General features: G+C 43.5%; 1 protein-coding gene across 3 annotated transcripts; it reads right to left on the bottom strand.

Annotated features, from left to right (window-relative positions):
* Positions 1–23178, bottom strand: IL17RA (interleukin 17 receptor A). Of its 3 annotated transcripts, none has more exons than XM_027680741.1 (13): positions 23047–23178; positions 15199–15223; positions 13226–13372; positions 12225–12349; positions 11099–11225; positions 9123–9170; positions 8876–9033; positions 7562–7639; positions 7048–7123; positions 6949–6963; positions 5395–5496; positions 4297–4338; positions 1–3816 (listed from the first exon to the last, which is right to left on the bottom strand). In XM_027680741.1, exons 1-13 carry the CDS (start codon positions 23176–23178, stop codon positions 2309–2311), a joined length of 2583 nt encoding a protein of 860 aa, XP_027536542.1. In that variant the 3' UTR covers positions 1–2308. The 3 variants fall into 3 exon arrangements, with proteins under 3 accessions (XP_027536542.1, XP_027536543.1, XP_027536546.1); XM_027680742.1 differs by lacking the exon at positions 23047–23178 and adding an exon at positions 21361–21378; XM_027680745.1 differs by lacking the exon at positions 5395–5496 and having other exon boundaries at positions 23047–23112.
* Positions 23179–23666: the final 488 nt, after the last annotated feature.

The raw sequence follows: 23666 nt of genomic DNA, 5'->3' as shown, positions 1-23666 counted from the left end.
TTTTTTCCTCCTTTGAGTCTGGCTGGGCTATTCAATTTTGTATTCAGGGACCAACAGATGCATTAAAGTTACTTGTCTTCCTTACACTGGATTGCTAAAATAGCGTCTGGATTTTCCCTTCAAACAAACTTTTTGTAAGTGAAAGCAAATTCTAAGAGCTGTAACACCAAGGGAGTTATTTGAGAAGGGAATGACTAAGGCAAGAAAATCCAGATGACACTTCTGAGCTTCCTATTTAAGTGATTTATAGGAATTCATACCACTTGAAAAAGACTCATGGGAAAAAAAAATCAGATTTACATGTTAATTGCTTTAAGATAAAAGAAACTTTTAGAAGTGGGATCATCAAGATGGCAATTACTCGCGTAATCTGGGAAATGGGTTCTCACTGGAGAAGCATTGAGATCACAGCTGCCTCTTGCTTAGCTCCTGCTGGGTTAGATCCTGTAGAGGCAGGAAGGCTCCCAGTCTGAAGTTTGGATGTCTGCAGGGACTGTCCCTTTGTCATCTGGCTGCAGAGAAAGCAGCTGTCTTAGCAGTCCTGCCTCATGGAGCAGTCGTGCGTGGGAATTACTAACAATTCCTTTTACATTCCTTTTGAAGGGATGTGCACTTCCCACAGGTGAGGGCCCTCAGTTGTATCCAGCTCAACTCAATACAGCTGCCATGCTTTGCAGGAATTTTTTGGCCTTTGTGAGCCAGTTCAGTTCTGGCTCAGCTTTGCCTCAGATTTCTGTAACAAATACTAACAGAAGGAGTTAGGTAGAATGGAGGACATAGAACTGTTTAAGTAAATATATTCAAAAGGTATTCTTGGTTTTTAATTTAAGGAAAACCCCCACAATTTATAAAATTATAAAATGTACATAATAAAATATTCATTGCAAGTCAAAAACCAGATTATTCTCTGAGACATCAGACTTTTAAAAAGCTGAAATAAAATTATCCTAAGATTTTTTGACAAGTAAACTTTGAAGGACAGGAAGACGACAAGCTTGTCTGAAGGCACAGGAGAAAGACCTGTATGTATTTACATCTCACAAGCTGTTATCCAGTGGGCTGCAGAAACAGTGATAAGAAATAGGGTGAATGCCAACCTCAGCTAGTCTGCTACAAGGGCCAATGTGCCATTACTCACAGGGAACAATTTTTTCTAGTGCATCCAGCCCCATTTTAAAAAAAACACTGGAATTGGCAGAGTTACCATCACTGCTCCTGGAGGATGAACCCCTTGGCCTATTCAGTATTTCACTATGGTTAACCTGAACTACCTGTGTTTGAGTTATACCCACACAAGTACGTTACAGTCATTTTCACTCAACCTCCCATAACTCAGATATAACCTCTGCTCTAAAACAGCATCTGCTGAAGCTGAGCTTTTTTCTCCTCCAAAACAGTCTTTCATTTCTTTAATTGTGTGCCACTACCTACATCTTCAGTTCACATCTCCCCGGTGCCAAGATATCCAAAAGCAAACAGCACTGCAGCACCGTGTAGCAGGATACAGCACATTTCCAATTCAGAGATTCTCTGTTTAGCCCCAGATTTTTCTTAAAATTGTGCAACAACTCCAAATTCCATTTTTTGGTCCTTTATCTCCCTTTTCCCCCTTCCTGCTATTGCTAATTTTCAAGCCCATACCTCCCAGCAGGGAGGCAGGGAGAGTTATGAAGACTCACAATTTAAAAGTTTATCCCACCTACTGCTCAGTTACTCCACTTGATTTCTGAATGACCATGGAAATGCAGCTGCAAATTAATGGATGAGTGGCAAAAGAAAAGTCTTCAGGCATATGTATCAACAGGTAGAGACAGCACTAACCTAGCTGAGATTTAAGGCACACATCTTTAACACAGTATTTACAACAAAACATTTCAAATGTGTATGGAAATGGCAATGCACATTTTGCCATGCTATCTAAATCTATTTTCCAAATCCTGGCCATGACTTTTATCCAGTGCAATAGAATCAGTTCAGCTGGAGGGCATTTTGAAGGCACGAGTGGATGAGCCACAGTAATTTTTCTGCCATCCATCAGTGAGGATTCAATTTAATGGCTTTCCCCAAGGAACAGAGCTTCTGCCTGTTCTTTCACAGAGGTGGCCAATATTCATTGCTTCTCTCCACAGAGACTGGAAGCAACATCACCAGTCCGCTGGGCAACCCTGCATCCCAGCAGCAGACAGATCCCACTGCTAAGTCATTTACAATACAAGGACAAGGATGGTGATGGAAATGCAGTTTCAGTATTCTGCACGGGACCACCTTCCATCCCTGTATTTCAAATGCAGCAGGTCCCAGACAGAACCTAACAGTCCTCCAGAGATTGGTCAATGTCCATCACCTCAGCTGGATAGCTCCAGTTAGAGCTCCTCTGAATGTCCTGGAAAAACAGCTGCTTCTGGAGGCTCCTTAGGCTGCTCAAGACCTCTGGAGAGAGTTCATGGGAGACTACCAGTTTTTCTTGATCCTCCTCCTCCTCTTCCTCCTCCTCCTCTACGAGGTCATCAGGAGGCAGAGGAGAACATCTAGAGATGTAGCCCTGGTCTGACTGCACTGACTGTCTTTGGTCTTTGCACTGCTCATCAAAGACCAACTGGTGCTGCCCGTCAGCCTCCTCCTGGCAGAGGTACAGCTCTGAAGGAACGACACTCTGTTGGTAAAGAGGGTACATAAATCCATTCAGATGGTCCCTCAGTTCACCTGAGAGGTTTGCAGGACCGTGGTCAGCTACTGCTGAAACGTCAGAGTCGTTGTGGAGGATGATGTTATTCCTCATTGGAAAGCTTGTCTCCAGAAGAGGAACTCCTTCCATACAGTCCTCATTACTCAGCACGTGATGACTAAGTACATTTCTGTCTTCCACGGGAGAGACCGGCTCCACTACCTGAACTAGAGGAGCCTCATCCACAGGAAGGACCACAGTCTGAGAAGCTGGATCCCCACATGGATTAAGTTGAGGCTGCAGTTTACAGCCTGTATTTTCACCTTCATGCATGTGGAGGTTGATGACATAACAGCAGTTGGGGTCAGGCTCACGTAGGTGCAGCTGGTGTTTCACAATCCCACTTGATTCACTCAGCAATGAATCCACCTGGCTCTCTCTGTTTAGGGAATGCAATTCTTCATCATTATCCAAGCAGATGGTTTCCCTCTCAAACCAGTCCGGGTGCTCAGTCTGCCAGTTCTTGAACTTCTGTATAGCCTCTTTCAACTTCTTCCCACTGGGGGTATCGACATAATTTTCAGCCGTGATTTCCTGGATTCGATGGATCCGCCCAGGTTCAAACTTCTCCAAATCCTGAATCCGAAAGTAAATATCCTCAAACTTGTCCATCAGCTGGTACCTGGATGTGACATTGAACAGATCAGGTATGTCTTTCTCACTGCTTATTCCCTCAAAGTAGCAGACTATGTACATCCCAAAGCAGGCTGGCTTCTTGAAATCTGGCAGGATCAAATTCAAGGCTGGGGTGAACAGGTCTCCCATTGGCTTCTGGTGATCTTGCTTGAGACACACAGGCTCACTCCCAAGCATGGCTTGCCATTTGGCCTGGGTACCCTGAGAACACAAGATAATGATCTTTGAAGACAGGTCTTCCATTTCCTTCTTCTGCCGAGTAAGCCATGGCAACGGCCCTAACTCCGAGATCTGATGATCTTCTAGCAGGTCTAAGGCTACAGCAGTGCCACAGACTGTCATCAGGAACTCAGCAAACTTCAGCACCACATCCACGTACAGCAGGTGGTCAGCAGAGTACACGATCCAAACCTTCCGGGGCTTCAAGGGTGGCAGGGAGAGGTCGGTATATGGTGCTGATGAAAGACAGAAAAATATTAATTCCAGCCACATTCCCAAAATTGTAATGGTGCAAGTCAGCGGTAATCAACATAGATATTAACAAAAGGTTCTAGTGACTATCAGCTTTAATGCTATTTTGGTGACGCACATGGACAACATCTCATTGTATAAATTTAATATGAAAGTACAGACAGTGGAGCTGTGACTTATAATAATGTCCAGATGGTTCAACGAATTTCACCACACAAAAATTATACATCAGCTTCAAGAGGTTTGCAGATGTAGCTATATTCTCTGGTGGAGACCTGAGTGTACCCAGCCCAAACCAATCTCCTACTGCCATGGCCTGTATCAGCAAAGATCCTAAGACTACCTGTTGTTTTTCAGAAGCACCTATAGAATAGTAGACCCTTTGACAACCCCTTCTGGACAACTGTGTGAGACTTCCAGAACACATGACACTTGCTTGATAAAACACAGGCAGGACATCTTACCAGTTTGCAAATCACTGTGGTTGGATTTCCCTTGTCGGCGTCCTGGAAGAGAGAGAAAGTCACAATCAGTTCTGAAAACATGAAACAAGATTAAGTGCTTAAAATCACAACACCTTCCGCAGATTAAGTTAAATAAACAATCCTTAACTGTGCAGGGAGATAAAACCATAGGGAGGAAGAAGCCTAATAAAAAATAAACTGAACAAATACTTTGCTATGTACTTTGCTACATTTTTCCTTTGAGAGAAGACAAAATGCAGTCAAAACGAACTTTATCTCCCCCAGATCCATTCAGTCTCAAGAAGTACAGAACACCCAATTGTTCTGCCGCCACTCTTTAAGGAGAAAGGGCATTTTTAAAGATGGCTTTTTCTTAAGAGGCTTCTCTGGAGAGGTGACCAAAATGTCCCCAGCTACATCTTATCTGTAAGTCTGATGTGCTAAGAAATTTTCCAAAAGATTACCAATTATTCCTCTCAGGTGAAAAAGAAAAACTTAAGCTGTGACTTACACAGCTTGCCTGTGGTAACTGCCTCACAGCTACAGCACAAAAAGACTAGGAATTAGCCCTTAAGTACCCAATTTCCCAGCTTGCTTGATGTCAACCTCTGTGTCCTGTTTTTTTTCCCTTCCCTTTTTTTCCCTTAATCGAAAAACATTATTTAAGCCCAAAATAGTACAAAAATTAATTTTGCAGAGGCTTTCAGGATCAGGGGAAAGATTACAGCGTGGACAAACAGGAAGCTTCTGTTCTGGAAAACTCTGCTACAGCGCAGGAGAAAAATAAATGGAAAAGATTTCTGCAGCATGAGGGCTGAACTACTAAGTTCCTTTTTCCTTCATGAGCTCTGAAGTGCTATGAACTTGTGTATGAAGGACATGGAGTACCAGACAGCATAACCCATGGAAGACTTTACTTATCTAGTGGATGGTATTAGGACGTTACAAGTGCTAAGATGTAAAACAGAAAAAGGGGTTTACATAGGCATTATCTCAGCAGGAAGGCATCAGAACAGCAAGGAACGAAACAGCAACAGAAGTAGGAAAAATATAGCTTTAGCATTGAATTTTTTTCTTCCTAGCTGGTATGAGTCTTACCTGCTCGTTTTTTAGTCATACACACCACACCTGCTATGACTGATCCCACCAGTAACACACAGATCCCAGTGATACACCAGTAGAGCCATATAAACATATCACCTGCAGTACAAAAATACTCCTCAGACATTGCCTTACACAAATAGAGCTTCACCAAAGAGCAGAAGTTTCTTGAGCAGAGAGGGCCAAGGGAGGAGGACCCTGGCTGTGCCCAAAACCAAGGGTAGACCAGCACTTCCTTCTTACAATATACAGTCACTTCTCAAAATGAATTCCTGCTTTCATGATGCTGCTCTACACCATCAACTTGCTCCACACAAAGAACCATATGTGCAGCACACTGAAAACACAGATCAATAACCTTCCTCTAAATAGCAATGTTTACCCAGCTTTGACAGGCACGCCGCCCATGTCCTGCCTGTTCATGTAATCTATCTTAAAAAAAAAAATCATCATTTTGGGTCATGTATTTTTTCAGTCTACAGGTTTGGTTTGTTTTTTTTTTTCAATCTTGGGCAAACCAGCTCCTTACAGGTGTTGCAGCCAAAAAAAATATGTCAAATCATTATGCACAAGTTATCTTGACATTCATGAAAATGAATATATGCAAGCTATTCTCTCCAAAAGCTGCTTTATATTATGCAAATTTTTTAACACTGAGCAAAGTGACAGAAAGTATTTTATATTAAGACTCTTCTTGTCAAAACTCCTTCTCAAAGAATTCTGTGCAAGTGAAGTGTATCTAAAAAAAAATTGCTCTTTAAGGTTCACACTGCATACAAATCCTTGCCTCATTAAATCATGGTGAAGTAATTCTTAGCACAATTAATTCTGAACTCGGTGTTACATGAGGACTGTTAAAGAAATTTTTGACACTAGGCTCTCATCTCCATCAGACAGATCTACTGGCACAGCTCGGTTATGGTATCTGGTAGTTTGAGCTTGGTGACTTCAAAGAGGGACACCAAACAAAGAAATCCTTGGGCAATTATACTCTGATGACCTAAATTCCCCATCCCTCACACAACAGTCTGGACCAACAGCATGATTAGGGTGTGGGGTCTCCTCACCCTTCATTGGTTTGGTGTTTTTTTATAAAGTGGTTGCCACGTGCTCATCTTCACATCCTCTGAGGCTGGTTTCAGTGGGGGCTTGGGTGATACAGTCCATCATACATGGGTGATATAGTCCATGATACAATAGGTTTGCTACATTTCATACACCGTGACCTGTTTACTCGAACTATTATAAGTAATATTTAAGCTATAGCTTTGTCTATTCTAACTATTATTAACATTCAGATTGTTAGCTCCAGGTTTCACTATGATCTGTCTTTAACTTACACAACACAGCCATATAATTCAGAAGAAGTTCAACTTGCAGCCCAACAATTCTGGCTACTTATGTCAAACAAGCGCTTACTTACCTTCAAACAATATAAAATTTTCAACAGGGACATTTCATTGGGTCATTCCCAGGGAGGATCATTTTTTATGCTATACAACAGGAAAAGAGCAGCAAAAAAAGGTTCAGGGTATCGGAATAACTTCTTACCTGATGGTTCTGTACCTGCAAAAGACAAGAATTACATTAGAAATTCAGCTCTCATCTGTAAGCCAATGGGAGTCTAGATTACAGAAAAGTGGTTCTCACTTGGAGCTGGTGGACATGGGATGAAAGCAGAGTGTCTCAGACAGTCTGTGCCACAGTTCACAAAGAATGGCTGAATCTGCAGTTGAAATAAATTCAGAAAACAGAAGTTATTCTTAAAAGCAATTTTGTTCCCTGCTTTACCTCCCCCCTGCCTCAACATTTCCTGTATTTTAGCACAGGGACACAGAACCCCCATTTCCCTTCAGCAAACAACTGATCAAGGATTCTGGCACTAGACATTAAGAAGGCTGGGAGCTCCTGAGATTGCACACTTGCCATTCCCACTCCACAGTCCCTGACTCGGCAGCCCTATACTAAGGAAAAGCCACGGACTACAGAGAACACCTATATAAAAAATATTGTTCTTTCAGCCATAATCAGTATTTCCTTAATACAGGTAATTAGAGATTAGTCAATCTCAGAACAAAATACTGTGCAAAACCCTGTAACATTCCTAAGTTGTTCGTTGCCTTGTTTGTGAAGGAAGGACACAGGGACAAGAGTGAGATCCTACCTGTATTTTGTAGTTGCAGCAAGCTTTTATGTTCTTCTCTATTTTGATTGTGACATTCACTTGCTCTTGTAATCCATCCTGCAGAAATCAGTTGTAAGGGAAGGAAGAAAATTGAATGAAAGCAGGAAGAAAGAAAAGAAGTTGATTGGAGAACATGGAATGGTCCAAAGAAGAAAAAAAGCTTCTATTTTCTTTCTTTCGAACAAGAAGCCCACAGAGAACAAAATGAGTAAGGGATCTGGCCACCATCACTGTGGGTGTCCTGTGACACAGACATGGTAACACAATTAAGACAGCAGGCTAAGATTGCACAGGTAACAGGAAACAACTAGGGATGTACATTGTATAACTTCAAATGAGTTAAACTTACAGTTTCTAAACAATCTAAACATCTTCAGTTATGTAATATGTAAACACTAACAAGCTTCCTTGTTTAATTAAAAGCAGCTGCCAACACTGCTGCTTCTGCCATTAGAACAGACAAATAAGTTGCCCTTGTTACCTGCTGCACACCGTCAATATCATGACAATCTAAATATATTCTTTACAATGCTTAGCAAACACTCCAGAATGAGGAACATTCCTCTCTACCCGGGAAACACACGTACAGGTGTACAATCTGTGTCAGTAATAACTTAATGCATACCAGTGCACGCAGTACAAAGGGTTTTAAGTGTTAAGGAATGAAGACTAAACAAACTGAATGCTGTTATATCTGCCTGCCCCCATGGAGGGGTGGGGACTGGTACCAAATATTCAGCATTTCTCCTCCCTCAGATGCCTGAAGGGAAACATTTCCCGCGTCAGAAGACACTCTGGACACTTTGAGCTTCTCAGCAACACAGACTGTGAGACCTACAGAAATTGATTCTCAGCTTGAATGAAAAATCTGTTATTAAAGCACTCATTCTTTATTTAAAAAAATTAACTAATGCCCTCCCGTGATCATATTTGATAAAGTACTTCAATGATTTATAGGAACTTTGCACCTCAGTTTTGGTTCATTTATTTAGTCTCCCTAGGCATTGGCTTGAAAAACATAAAGCCCAGTCAAACATCAAATTTAACTTTGCAGATGTTTATAGACTGCTCCATGAATTGTAAAATCTCTTTTTTGATCTTTTATCCACCAAATTCCTGAAGTAAAATTCCTCTTTCCAAAGACAATGAAAAATTTGTGAAAACAATTCCCTGAAAACTGTCGTTCAAATGTTTGCTACATCTCCTACATCACAGCTCCAAGTCCTGGTTTAGCAACTACCTGAGATGTTTGTCTAAATCACCACAGAAGATATAATTTGGGATGGGAATTACCTCAGTGAAATCATGTGTGATCATTTTACACTTCTTCTCGTGCAGGTAACTGGCCACATGAATGTGGTATCGGGCTGGCTCCATCCATGGGGTGAAGCTCACGAGCAGGGTTGTGTCATCTAGACTTTTACCCTGGATCCTGGGTTCCCATGAGCTGCCTGGAAGTAGGGAAGATGCTCCTGCGTTTCATAACTATCAGAAATATTTCAGCATAGCATCCATGCCCACATGACTAAAAAATTTTTACCTGTCTTTATACACGGGATGGTTTTTTTCATCAGAGAATCGCTGCAGTCTGCAAGAAAGACCATAAGTGAGCAGTCAGAAACATTGTACTTCCATTTAGCAAAAAACCACACTTTCTTATCAGAAGCCAGATACCTAACCAAGCTCTCCTTAATGAGTGGACACCTTTGTTCCAAAGCAGTAGCAAAATTCTGTAGAAGAATAGTATTGGTTTCCAGTGTATAAACATAGCCCCCTCCACTGATGTAATGGTGCGTTTTTTCTTTTCAGAACAGAGATAATTAATAAGAAAAGACAGAAAACATACCACGCTTGTTAGTACAGTAATATCTGAGAAGCCTTGCTAATGTAAGACTTGTGCAGAAAGGGTCATAAAAGTGGAGTTAAAACTTCATATTGATCTCCACACCTTGTGATTGCACCACAGCAATAGATTCCTCCGAAGGCATTCTGACCCGGGAAAACCAGGAGGAATCTTTCTTGATTCCAAAGCACTCTTCCACATTTAAAATTCAATTCATTTGGCAGATTGTCCCTGCTCTTTGGGAATTTCTTCAGACTCAAATCCAGAATTACACATTCAACTTGGCATTGTGGTATTTACAAGTCTCAGCCTAAACTATGCCTCTCCTCCAGGGTTTGGATAAAGGAAAAGAAAAAATTCCCTGCTTAGACAGTTGAAACAAAACATTGTATATCTTACATTTCCAACTTTCAAAGCTGGAAAATTTACAGTGCTCCTGTAATTCATATGTAAGAATGCATTAGGTTTCTGAAGAAGAGTGGAGGATAAAAGCCAGGAAGTTCTTAGTGCAACCAGGTATAAGAAAAGATAAGAGGGCTGAGAATCAAGTGCTCCCTCTCCTTTTCCAGCTCACATTGACTGATACACTCCATACCTTGCCATTTTATAATTACAAAGTCAGGTTGACAACTAGAAGAAGTTAAGAAAAAAGTTAAGAATCAGTTTTCAAGCTCTGTATTAAGTGCCAAATACTTAAAAGCCAGTCAGTGCAGCCAGAGGGCACTGCAGATGCTCAGCATCCTTGAGGAAAACCACAAAAATTCATTTAGCAACAGGAAAATTTTCACATACACAAGAAAGGGTCAGGCACTCAGCACTATCAAGTTTCTTGGTAAATTATGCCTAACTCTGCCTTTGAAATGGAACTTCAGATGTCTAAGCTTTAATACTAGAAGCCAAACTTTACTCCTTCCAATTTTGAAATTCTGGCCTGTACTTCCAGCTTCCACAAGCAGAGGGGCAACTCTGAAAGATTTTAAACTGAAGTAGCAGTGATATTCTGCAGAGAACATGAAAGATTCCTCCACAGCCCCATTCACGTAGGTGAAATCGCTTTGTGCTTGATCAACTGATGAGCACTTCAGCAACAAAATTTAGGAGATGTAACTTACATTCAATTAGCCCCTCAGAGGGGCACTTATATTCCTTTTCAGGTTTAGCTGTGAATTTCTCTTTAGTCATAGCTGTAGCAGAATTCTGGACAAGCTACAAATGCAATTTCTCAGAAATCAGCAGCCCAAGTCCAAGGCTTTGTCCAGCCTTCCAGAAAGCATGTAACAATTTTTACAGCAGTATCTTCCATGCAGAAACTACAGTCAACTGGAATCAAAGGGTCCGTCCTTCACGGAATAGTCCCTCCACACACACCTTATTCCAAGCAGAGACTTGACAAACTTCTGGACACAGGATCCCAAAAATAAGGATGGTGATTTGTAGTAAAAACGATACAAACATTTTGGACATATACCACAGGGGTACTGGAGATAGGCTAGCACCATGGATTTTCTGAACAGCAATATTCAAAAAGGACAACAAGTTTTTTTAATACTGCCACCCTATTGCCAAACTGGCTCACAGTTCACGGGTCTGGACTGGAAAAACACCCAACCCACGGGTCCACAAACCACTACAGTCCTAAGCTCAAGGCCTAAGTGAACTAGAGCATCTCTTACCAGGCACTGTGAGAGACGTGGACTTGCAGTTGTAGTCTCCATTTACACCCAGTTTGGGCAGGTGGTAGACAGTCACTTGGTAAGTCTGGCCAGGTTCCACTTCAAAACGGTCAAAAGTGAAATTCCACTGAAAACAAAACACACCCACATGGACTTAAAAGGAGAATGATGTTCTTTAAAAGCACTGAAAATAACAGCTGACTTGGCCCTGTTCCACTGTGTTCCCTCATCCCATATAATCCTTTTACTGCAGCTTGACTATAAAAAAATGGAACTTAAGTGTATTAAATTTACCAGTCCCAGAACTGGTCTGTCCCAGTTCTTCTGTTTGGAATGAGTTTATATCTTTGAACTGATACAGTCTTAGGCCAAACAACTGTGTGGTTTCCACTAAATTACATTCTAAACTGAAAGGAGATTAGGCTAAAATACACAGTTTCAAGACTAAAGTTTTAGTCTAGTATGAATCTTGCAGTGCTGTGCAAGTCCTAAGCATTTAGTATTGCACTTATACATATGCAGTTCTGTACTTGGTCATTCCATACATATTATCCTAAATCTATACTGTTCTCCACATCAGCAATGCTGTGCAAATTGTGGGAGAGGCACTGGCTCCAGAAGATAAGCTAACTATGGCCAAATTCTGTGTGGTAAGGAAAAAATTCCAGATTCCTTATTGTTTATAAAGGGAGCTGTGGATGCTCAGCACTTTTCTGATGAGTTTCCCAGATGGAGTGTAAGCTGAAGGACCACCCCCAAGGTTGGCACTTTCCTCCACAGCAAGAGAGTACAGGAAAGAAGTGGAAATAAAAGGAAGGGCCGAGGTAAAAAAAGCTATAAAATGTCCCAGCTCTCAGGCAGAATCCCAAAACTTCTAAAATAAAGCAACATCCAGAACTTGGTTGTGGTAGGCACCAAACAAGAGCAATAATTTTTAAAACCTGAGGGATGGGAAGAGTGAAAGAGAAACTGGAAATGACTGCAGATGTCAAGTCCAATATCTTGACTGTTTCACCAATTCTTCTAACCAGTCTGTACTTTTTAATCAATAACCCTGCTGTATGACAGTGAAAGCAAAAACAAAGGCATGAACTAGGAGAAGTAGTTTAAAGCCCTTTGCACTCACCCGGCCTCCATCCGGACGGACCTGAAGAGGCAAATTGTTCTGGAAGTCAAACTGGGCACAGACCTGTTGATTGCTGTTCACCTGCAGCACGGCGAGCTCTGCCCCTTCCAGACAGCGGATGCTGGCTGCAGGCACAGGGACACAGAGACATGTCTGTCTTTTCCTGCCATCTGCACGTGCAGAGGTTGCAACCCCCCCAGAGATCACTACTGTGCCTAGCCTTGTCACAGTCCTAATCCTTTGAAGCGCTGGGGATCCCAACACAAAGATAACTGGCCACGAAAAGTGAGCGTGCAGGGTTGACTGACAACACTCTCAGCTTAAAGGTTGTCCTGCGTGGCAAGAACTGCATCTTTGCAGATGAAGGAGCAAAGGAGAAGGCAACTGCATTCTTCCATGCTCCCTGGCAGTTCCATAGATTCAGTGTTGTGTTTAGCTCTGCCCCTCAAAGTTGCTTCATGCAGTTTGGGCTCCAAAGTAAACACGCTTTTAGTTTGGTACACACAGTCCCAATGAGAAAGTTTATAACCACAGCTGAACAAAGTGACTGGGTTACCTGAGTCACACCTGCTTCTACACTACTACAGCTATAGACCATAATTCTATATATCCCTCAGACACAGGCCCTGCAGAAGGAAGAAATGAATGTGTTTAATTCCGTCTTAAATCTGTGGAAAACTTCGGACAAGAGCGTGCAAGGGAAGCATCATTTACCAACAAACATTTAAAGACACTTGGAGAGTGAGAAAACTTGACTTACTAGTACTAATTTATGCTCCAGCAATGGGACAATTATTCCTTTATGAAGACACACACCCATATAGGAAACCTAAGTTACCACGATGAGATTATAACCCCCAAAGCAACAAAATTAAGCAGCCAAACTCCTAAATTTCAAAGGTCTGCTTTTATGACAGTGAAAGACTTGAAGTCATAATTCTCCTTATCAGACCACACCTATTTCCTCTGCTTTGTGCTCAAATTAAACAACCACCACTTACCATCAGTGGCCACTTTCCATTCTATCTGAAGCACAGGGAGCAGTTTTCCATCCACCTGACGGAAAACATGAGAAGAGACATGAAGACTGCTCGGAGCAGAAGGAGTCCAATCTGGAAGCTTCAGCCAGCTCGACTCCATGCAGGTACCTGTCCAGCAAACGAAAACCACCATTTAGAGGGGGGCTGAGGAAGCTCTGCTTAATGGCAGCTATGGTCTGCCCTTTGGGTCAGGGTTATCCTGAAGGCAAAACTGGGTGACAGACTGCTCCCTAACTTAGAAAGGCAGTTTTCAGCATGGAAGTACTTTGGATATTGCCTGTAATATTCTGAACTCTTTCTAGGAGTTTATACTTCCTCTTTTCCTGAAAATCCACTAGTAATTACCTCAATCAATGTAATCAGGCTAAACAGGTCAAGGAAGTTTGCTCAGTATCTCCTGTAGCAAGTCCATACCTGGCTGCTGAAACGAACCCATGTTAGTACTAATTACCAGCCTTCCAATCATAAGAAATCTGTCAGATACCCAGGGAAATTCTTCCAACCGTTAATTACTTCGTGTCAAAAAACTGCTTTACCTCGAATTTGAATGTACATCTGAATTTAGCTTCTAACAGTGTTATGCCTTACCTAAATTAATCAGCTCTCTGGTCAGAAAAATAAACTACGCTAGTCAACACAGTGTAAGGGAAAACTGGCGCTGTAATCTCATCAGAAAGTGAAATCAGGTATGACAGGCATTAGACAGACATGATCTACTTAGACTTTTGTAAGACATTTGACTTATCAGAGCATGTTAAAAATAGCACAGTCAGGCCCCCCAAAGCACACTTTCAGTCTATTTTGCTGGGTTAGTGATGGGAACAGTGGGCACTATCCCTTCTGGTAACAGCATGGTTTTATACTTAGGAAGTAATTAGACAATCCCCACATGCTCATTCTACCAAAAAATATCTATAAAAAGCCTGACAAGAATAAAGTACCTTTCAGGAAAGAGTGTGCTAGGCACTAAAAAAAATATATTTCCCCTAGAGCAGAAAAACATAACAAGAGCCATAAGGCAGAATTTAAACCAAATATTCAAATAAGGCAGCATTTTAATGGTGGAGCTGCAGTTTGGCTTAGCCTTTTTGTCAAGATGTATTCCAATGGCTGTCTGCCAGTGGGAAATATGATCCAATCTGATCCCACCAAATCCCTCTCCTGCCAAAAAAAGTTTAAAACCTGGGTATTTTCAGCACAGTCATCTCCCTGACCTGGCAAGCCAAGCAGTAATACTACAAAAAGTACTACTGGCTACAAAAATACTTGTGCCAGTCCAATACAGGATTGGGCAGAGAGGCAGGAATCAGCCTGCTTAGGACAGGGACTGCAAGGAAAGGCCAAGGAGTTCTGCACCACTGTCCAGTCACCTCTGGGTACCAAGTGGACAACTACAGAACATTCTCCTTTTTTTTAAGAACATTACCCATAATTACATTAAAGTGCTTCAGATGCATGCCATTGCTAAGACTTAACCCCCAAGGCCCAATAATTTACATTAATTGCTCTCAACTGCACACCTCTATGCCTCCTTTTTAATTCTAGGCCATACATTAATTTTTCATCAAGTACTATCAAATATAGAATGACTTGTAATGAACATTTACTGGCAAACTTGTCCTAAAATTCCCATTTCTTTAAAAATGATGATCCCAGCTTTAGATAGAAACTAAACAAGTTAGGTTGGGTTCCATCCATGCCACTGCCCACCCCCAAACTCTATCCCAAAAAAGACATAACTTTCCATTCCTCTTCTAGCCAGTGCTTATAAGGGATCAAACTGGAATCTCCCAAAGCAAGGCAAGGCAGCAGTGCTTCACTTCACAACTCTGATTCCAGCAGGAAAAACATGCTGTATGAACCCTTGTTAAAAAAAGAAAATTAAAAAAGCATGATCTGATGAGAAAACAGCAGTGAAGAAAAAAAATACTTACTATTTCTTACGAGACAGTTTAAATCCTGTGGGGGGAAAGAAACAAGAATGTTACTCTCAGAATAGAAACTGGATTGACAGTAATTTGCCTCTGCTTGGTGGCAGGAGAAGGGCAGGAAAAAACCAATTCAGTGAATTCAGTGACGCACACAAACTGGAAGAATTTACCATCATAGAAACACTGCACAAAGTGGTTCATCAGAAAACCAAAGGACAGGATGAGGAGTCATCAGCCTCCTGATGAGGATTCAGAACTTAAACTTGACAATGAAGACTTCTCTTACCTCTATAACACTGGGTTTGTGGCACTAACTCTGAAAACACCCGAAGAAGGACAGTCCCATAGGATGCTAGATGGGAGTCCTGGTATAAGCAGCCCCAAAAGCTGTGCAGCTGTGCCCTGTGTGGGGCAGAGTAGCTCTGACATAATCAAAAGCAAAACAAATCTGAACTTAATGTCAATATAAGGACAAGCAATAGGTACTTTTCACTATTTTTCTTGTGCTCAAAAGGTCAAGTCAGCCACAACGAGAGGAATCAACACAATCAATTTGAATATAAATACCAATTCAGTCTAAACTGTACTTTACTGCATCTAATTATTGCAGACAAATGTACAGATAAATCCTCCATTGTGTATATAGATCCTTTTGGACTTAAGAGAAACTGGTTGCAAGTATAGTTAATAGAAATATTATTGAAACTTTGTACCTCCCAGATCAGGTTTCCCTCCCCCCATGCCACTGCAGGACATTCCCACATAGTACCTGCAATCTAAATCCTTTGATAAGGGGAAAAACCTAAAAGGCAAGGAAGTGAATGCCGATTAAACCAAACCAAAACCAGCTAAACTACAGTCATTTAAAAAAGGGAAAAATAAAAATTGTAAGTGCCAGCATGGAAAAGTCGATTAAACTACGAAAATTACTCCTAACACTTAACCAGACTTTTTTAGGTAAACTGTTTAGCCTGACAATGCCCTTTGTGTAAAAAGGTGCAGTAGTTTCATCTGAGATAATTTTCTTCAGAGCAGCTGATATGGTGCATTTCATTGAGGGGAAGGAGTGAGAAGCCACATGGGGCTGAGCTGCTGGCATGGGTGAACCGACAACAGGTAACAAAAATAACTAGCTACTAACCACGGGGCTTTTTGTAATTGAATGACTTCTGTTAAATCCTATCACTTAACATTCAGTCATTTTGTCCTTGTTCTGTTGCAATTATCAGTAATTATTGTAAACTGCATCATGATAAAGCCCTTATATAAATTCTAAGGCATTTTTAATCTGAACAGCAGCAACATCTGCTTTCATTGAGTGCTAGTGTTTCTGCTTCTTAGCAGATAAGACATGGTTAAATGAGGAAATGCTGCATTTCCCCTTTTTAATGATCAATATGAATATTGAATCAGCACTGCACATAATTGGATTCTCTCTTCCTCCAGGTCTATTGTCCCAAGTGAAGCGATCGCAATGATATTCCCAGCGTTGATGAGGCTGTGCCCTTTCTGACATTCATTAAAAAACCAAGAGCTTAATGAGGAGCCATCAGTCTGTTGATGAGGATTCAGAACTTAAACTTGACAATGAAGACCTCTCTTACCTTTATAACACTGGATTTCTATGGGATAAAAACAACAGTAGTTTTCCTTGTGTGTCATGGTTCCCCAAACCCACTCAGGATATTCAAGGGGCTACCTACATGTGTTTTTCCAACCCTACACTAGACTGTTTAACTGCTGTGTCAGTAACTTTTTTTTATGTGTAGCTGACTATATTGAAGTGTTTTAAGGTGCCATCAGTTAGTCAAGAATTTAGCAGGTTTACCACAAGAAGAGGGGAAGGATTCTCCCACCACACGGCAGCCTGCACCAACTCACTTGATGGTCCATTCCCTTCCCAGTCCCCAAAGCACTACAGGGATGACCCAATAGCTGAAAATACCCAGAAGAACAATTAATCCAGTCAGGAAGTCCTCAATATAGGCCTAAGTAAGAAAGGTAAGTGAAGATAAAGCCACAATGCAGGCAGAGGTATAATGAGTCCAAAGGATACCTGGAAAGGAATGACCATGAAAATCGTCATGTCCTTCTTATATCCTGCCCAGGTGAACTGGACTGGGCTGCAACTGAGGATGAACTTTTATACCAAAAAGTGTAACTGCAGAGAATGACATTCAAAAGCCAGGAAGCAATTAAAGAAAAAAGTTGGTTCTGCAGCAAAATAAGTCAACTACTTCAAGATTTGCACTAGTTACCTCCTCAGCACTAGGGGGAATACTTGCTGCTTTTCCCTTGTAAATGTCCAACCAACTCAAAACCTCATTTAATGCACTGGCTTATTCAGAGCACATTAACAAAGCTGTGGACAGCAGAAGTATTTAACTTAGTTTCTCTACTTGAGCATGCTGGGATAGAGTTAACTTCCTTCACAGCAGCTGGCATGTTTTGGATTTATGCTGGAAACAATGTTGATAACATAGAGATGTCTTTATTATTGCTGAACAGTGCTAGCACAGGGCTTTTCTGCTTCCGTAATTGCCCTGCCAAGGGAGGAGATTGAGGGTGCACAAGTTGGGGGAAGAAGGAGGAAGGGAGGGACACTTGGAGTCGTGGTCATTGCTGTGTGCGATGGAGCCCTGCTGTCCTGGAGGTGGCTGAACACCTGCCTGCCCACGTGAAGTGGTGAAAAACAATTCCTTGTTTTCATTTGTTCGTGTGCATGAATTTTGCTTTACTTGTTAAATTGTCTTTATCCCAAACCACAATTTTTCTCACTATTACCCTTCCGATTCTCTCCCCCATCCCGCTGATAGGGAAGCGAGCAAGCAGATGTGGGGTGCTTAGTTCCCGGCTGGAGTTAAGCCACAACAGTCCTTTTTGGCACCCAACATGAGGCTCAGAGGGTTTGAGATAACAACAGCTTTGACTGGAATGTGCTAGAACAAATTTATAGCTGTTATTGCTGTTCAGCTATTAATTGGCAGGCTCCTATGCTTGCCCTGGGGCTCGCTCTCCTGACTGTAAATAGAAGCCTAATGCTCATTAATGGCCAGTTTTTGCTCTCCCTGCTTTGCTGTGCTGCTCATCCCCTCACTCTGCTGTGCCTGGCAACACTCTGATAACAGCAGTGGCAAAGTGTCTGGGCTGGCAACTGGTCAGGGCATCACTGCTATACTGGACAGGCTGGAACTCCGTTGTGAACCAGAGTCCAAGGGATTGTGATCTGTGGATGAGTCCATGGTGGAGCAGAGATCCACCTGCAGCCCATGGAGAGACCGCATGCTGGAGGAGCTGGATGCTCAAAGGCAGCTGTGACCCTGCAGGAAGCCCATGCTGGAGCAGGCTCCTGGCAGGACCTGTGGACCCATGGAGAGAGGAGCCCACGCTGGAGCAGGTTTGCTGGCAGGGCTTGTGATCCTGTGGGGCACCCACACTGGAGCAGCCATTTCCTGATGGACTGCACCCTGTGAAAGGGACCCATGCTGGAGAAGTTTGTGAAGGACTGCTGCCTGTGGGAAGGACTCATGTCAGAGAATTTCATGGAGGACTGTCTCCCATGGTGGGACCCCATGCTGGAGCAGGGAGAGTGCGAGATCCCTCTGCCCCCTGTGGCGAAGACCATGGTGAAGCAGCCTGTTCCCTGGCAGCCCACGGTGGGCTATAGCAGGAATCCCTTATTGCAGCCAGGCTGTGAACAAGGGGAGGAGTTCATTGCAATGTTAAACCATAAAAGACGGCCCAAAAGGACCAGAAGTGGAGACTGTAATGGAAGTACCTTTAAATTGTTCTAACTCCCCAATTGAATGGCATGTTATAGGAATTAGTGTAACAGGAATCACCTGAACCTCAGGAGGACAAGCCTTACAAGAAGTAGCGCAAGTGTAGCAGTGACCAGACCTGAGCTGGATTTAGTGCCCAATAAGTCCTCCAACACACCACCTCTGCTGTCCTGAGTGACCACCATAACAGATGGAGCACAACATCATGGACTAAATGAACTCAATGGACATTTTGTGGAGACTTTGCAGGAGTGGCCCATAAACTAAGGGAATGATGCAGCTGGAACAGATGACCCCAACTGGCCAAAGGGATATTCCACACCATCTGGCATCATGCGTAGCGCATAAAGCTGGAGGAAGAAGGAGAAAGGGGGGAGGAACATTTGGAGTGATGGTAATTGTCTTCCCAAGTCATTATTAAGCATGGTGGAGCCCTGCTGTCCTGCAGGTGACCGAACATCTCCCCACCCATTGGAAGTGGCGAATGAATTCCTCGTTTTTCTCTGCTTGCGTGCACAGCTTTTGCTTTGCTTATTAAACTGCCTTTATCCCAAACACACACTTTTTCTCACTTTTACCCTTCTGATTCTCTCCCCCATCCTGCGGGGGGGAGCGAGTGAGTGGCTGCATGCTGCTTAATTGCCAGTTGGGCTTAAACCATTAAATTGAAAAAGCACATATTTAGATGATACAGTAGAAATAAAATGACAGCAATGATTGTTTCTGGTTGCCCACACAGAGCTAGAAGCATGTAAGAAGCACTGACAGAACAGAGATGTGTCAGTCTGCATACAACAGACAAGCAGATAAACAGGAGGAGAAGGAACAAAAATTAAGAGCTCTGCAGAAAAGCTGAAGATGGAGCTCACAGCCAGGCAACATGCTCTGCACATTATTATAAAAGGGGCTTAAATTGAAATGTTCTCTTCTCATCAGCTTCCTATTCCCTTTCAGGCCCGACAAGCAAAGCTACACACAGGGGAGGCATAAATATGAGAAGCAGACGATTGTGAGGTGATGCTGAAACTATTATCAGCAGAAGAGGACAGGCACAGTCAACTTGTCATGTTTACTTGCCATATTTTCACAGAAAGATAAGCAACTGTTTCCTTCACTCTTTTTAAATGATTTTTGTTTTGCTTTTGACATTAAAAACATCCCCAAACCCAAACAGATCATATGCCCCAGAGAATCAGAAGAATCTGAAAAAAAAAAGGAAAAAAAAGAGAAACTGATTAACAGCATCATCCCATAGCAATTCAATTAAAGTAACATGGGGCCAAGATTTCCCAGCAGGATGTTGTGGTAACTAGTAGGAAATCACTGTTGAGCTGGGCAAGTGTCCAGTTTTCCTTTAAAGAGTGGCTGCTGAATGGGAAGGGCTCCAGCTTTCCAAAATCCTCCTCTTGCCTATGAGCGATTCTGTGTATCTTCTGAGGCTTGAATGATTTGAAGTTTACTGCAGTTTCTCTTTCCTGATTCCTCAGTAAAAAGAAATAAAGATCAAGTGGACATGAACACACTACAGGAATAACTGCTGAAGGGTGATTTGCTTAAGGCTGGTAGGAAACAACCATCTTTTACAAAATTGTTTTGACTTTTTAAAGCATTTTTCTCTATAGTTTCTAAATTTTTCTCTTGCCCTCATATAAATTCTCAGCAAAATCAGATTCAAAAGCAGCACTAAGTGGACCACAGTTTATGTCAACATCCTACATAGCAAAAAGATGCCACAGAGGGGAATGAGAGAAGCCAGTCAATAGCAAAGGCAAAATGAACACGTTTGTAAAGCCTTCCTCACATGCATCATCACTGCTCATCTTCATGAGAGATGTTACATCAATTCTTCTCCAGAGACTTGTAGTAAATATGCACCAAGCTGGTAAGATCGATTTCAGAGACCCAACTACTCAACTATGCAGCCCCTCAAAGATGGCATAGTTACAAACACTGCATTCCTCCAGGACACCAAGGCATGTCATGTTTGGAAACAGCTACAGCCCAGTGACTGAACACAGTGATTTAACACTTGAGGAACAACCGGATGGGTATTTAAGCTGTGGGATGTTTTTCCCCTGCGCATAGAAAAAAACCCTGCAGATGACATATTCAAACAATAGTTACTAGAAGGAACTGGATTTGCAGCTGTGCCATTCAGCCCTACAGCTGAGCAGGTTTGATGGAGTGGTGGTGAATAAAGCCCATTAAGCGCATTTGTTGACGTTTTAGTAAAATAAGCCGTTAACAAGCATTTATTTTTACTTTCACAATTTACAGGTGTCTAACAACACTGACGTGAGACTTTCCCTCCACCACTTCATCTCCCAAGCAGCCTCTGCAGCATGAGAGTTTTGCTGAAAAAGCTGCTGTTGCTCACCCTGACCTGCTGCAAAGCTCGGCAACGGCAGTGGGTGGGTTAGAAAAAGGAAGTGGGTCTCCCCCACCCTGCTCAGCAACAGCTTCTCTTTTGAACGACACCGCAGTCACACGTTGGGAGGGTTACTGAATCATGCTCCCAAAACGGTGCAACCAACAGAAAGGGAAGGGGAAACTGCTTTCAACTGTCAAAACTTCAGTTGATGGTACTTTTTTCTGTTTGTGTCAGCAGCTTCACAATTGCTTCTAAAGAGGCTCCTCGTGGGCTTAAGACAACGCCTTTTTATAAGTCTATCTGCATTTTAGAAACCTGCTTTTTGACAGAAAAGGCCAAAGTAGCAGCCTTGCACATTAAGTGATCTGTGAGCACACCCAGAGCGTGGGGCAACACCGGTCCTCAGTGAAAGTTGGGGATGCACTGGTGAAGCCCTCAACAAGTTACTGTGGTTCACATTACCTAAAAAAAAAAAGGAGGTACAAGACAGCAAGACACAGTCAGGCAAAGCCTAAGCATCCAAGGACTCACAGAAACTCTCTAATAATTTCTCTCAATCTCCATGTCACAATCGTTTGGGATATTGTGGTTATGTGAGATGCCTAAGCAATATTGTAATGTCTTCTTTCCACTTTTCCAAGATTTTGCATTTCGTAACTCCACAACGTCCAGCCTAAAGTAAAATTGCAGAAGTGGTCTGTTTTCTTGGGGTCTTTGTAATAGGAGTGAAGGCAGCAGAGTGGAGGTCAGGTAAAAGAGAGGTAAGGATAGAGTCAAACATTAGGAAAGGAGTTGGAAAGTCAGACTAGACAAAAAACAGGAAATGTGTACAGGAAAAGATTACAGAAGTTTTCATCCCAAAGGACAGATTTTGTTTTACATTTGTTTATAGCTCTTATAGCTGCACCTGCCTTCGCTAGACTGCTGAAAGTGCATCATGACATATCAAACTGTCTAGGTCAGAAGATAACTGCCCATTTTCCTGTTTATGCATGAACAGCTATGGTTTTCAGAGACAAAAAGCAAAAGCAGATCCCTCCCTTATTCTACATGCTCTTTACATGTATCTTAGGCAGAAAAAAACCAACAGTGACCATCGACAAAACAAACCTAAATCAAGCCCCCAAAACCAGCAGAGGGAGCGACCAGAACCAGCTCGGAGTTCATACTCTGGGGTGCCAAAGTTAGCTCATGGTGGTTAGTTCACTTTTTATACGGACCCCAAGTCTGCACCTCCTCCCTGGCTGGGTTCACAGGGAGAAAACGCAACCAAAATCTTGCCCATTCAAAACTCTCAAGCACATATAATGTTTGTTTCCTTGCTCCTTCACAAGCGATTCCCTGCTTTCTCCTAAAAAAAAAAACCCCAAAACCAAAACAAACCAACCCTCAGCTGCGAGGAACAGCTTAAAACATTTAGGACGTGAGGCAACGCCAGCGATTAGCAAAGACTCACATCCTGCCCAGTGACTCCGGGCGGCCCCCCGGAGATGGCAGTGACAGGCGCTTCCCGGCGGCCATCGCACGGCCAGGCGAGTCCTGCGGGGCTCGGAAAGCTCCCCCGCTCCCAGGCTCCGCTCCGCACCGGCGCTCCCGGCCAGGAGCGACACGGCGCCGGCCGCCGCTTCCCCCATCCCAACTTCCCGGCTCCTCGCCCCCGCCCGGGCCGCGGCGCTCCCGGGCGCTGCCCGCGCTTACCGGCTGAGAGCAGGTGAAGGGCGGCGCGGCGTCCAGCAGCAGCCGCAGGGCCGCGCCGGGGGGCAGCAGGAGGGGCGGCAGCAGCAGGAGCAGCGACCCCAGCGGGAGCCGCCGCGGCCCCGCGCCCGCCATCGCCTCCCGCCGCCGCCCCGGGCCTTCCGGGCCCCGACCTGCGCGGGGCGGCGCCGGCCGCACCTGAGGAGGGGCCGGAGCCCCGCGGTCCCGCCTCAGCACCGCCCCGGCCCCGCCCGCCATGTGGGGCCGGTTGTTTGGGATGGGCCGGGCCGGGCTGAGTGAGCCCCGAGCGGCTCCGCCCCGCTGGGCACAGCGCTTCCCTGGGGGCAGCCAAACCCGGTTCTGCCCGGGGGTTGCCTTCGCGTTCGCGGGGGGTCCCGAGGTGTGCGGGCTCATCGCAGAATCGTCAGGGCTGGAGATCACCCAGTCCCACCCCCTCCCCTGCCAAGGCAGGGTCACCCAGAGCAGCTGACACAGGAACGCGTCCGGGTGGGTTTGGAATGTCTCCGGGCAGGGAGACTCCACGATCTCCCTGGGCAGCCTGTGCCAGGGCTCTGCCCCCCCTCAAGAAGTTCTTCACGCTGAGGTGAAACTCCCGGTGAGCG

Source organism: Neopelma chrysocephalum, unplaced genomic scaffold, assembly GCF_003984885.1.
Source record: "Neopelma chrysocephalum unplaced genomic scaffold, ASM398488v2 Primary Assembly neopelma1_59, whole genome shotgun sequence".
Classification (NCBI taxonomy): Eukaryota; Metazoa; Chordata; class Aves; order Passeriformes; family Pipridae; genus Neopelma; species Neopelma chrysocephalum.
Note: the sequence above shows the minus strand (reverse complement) of the source record. Positions and strands in the feature narration are given on the sequence as shown.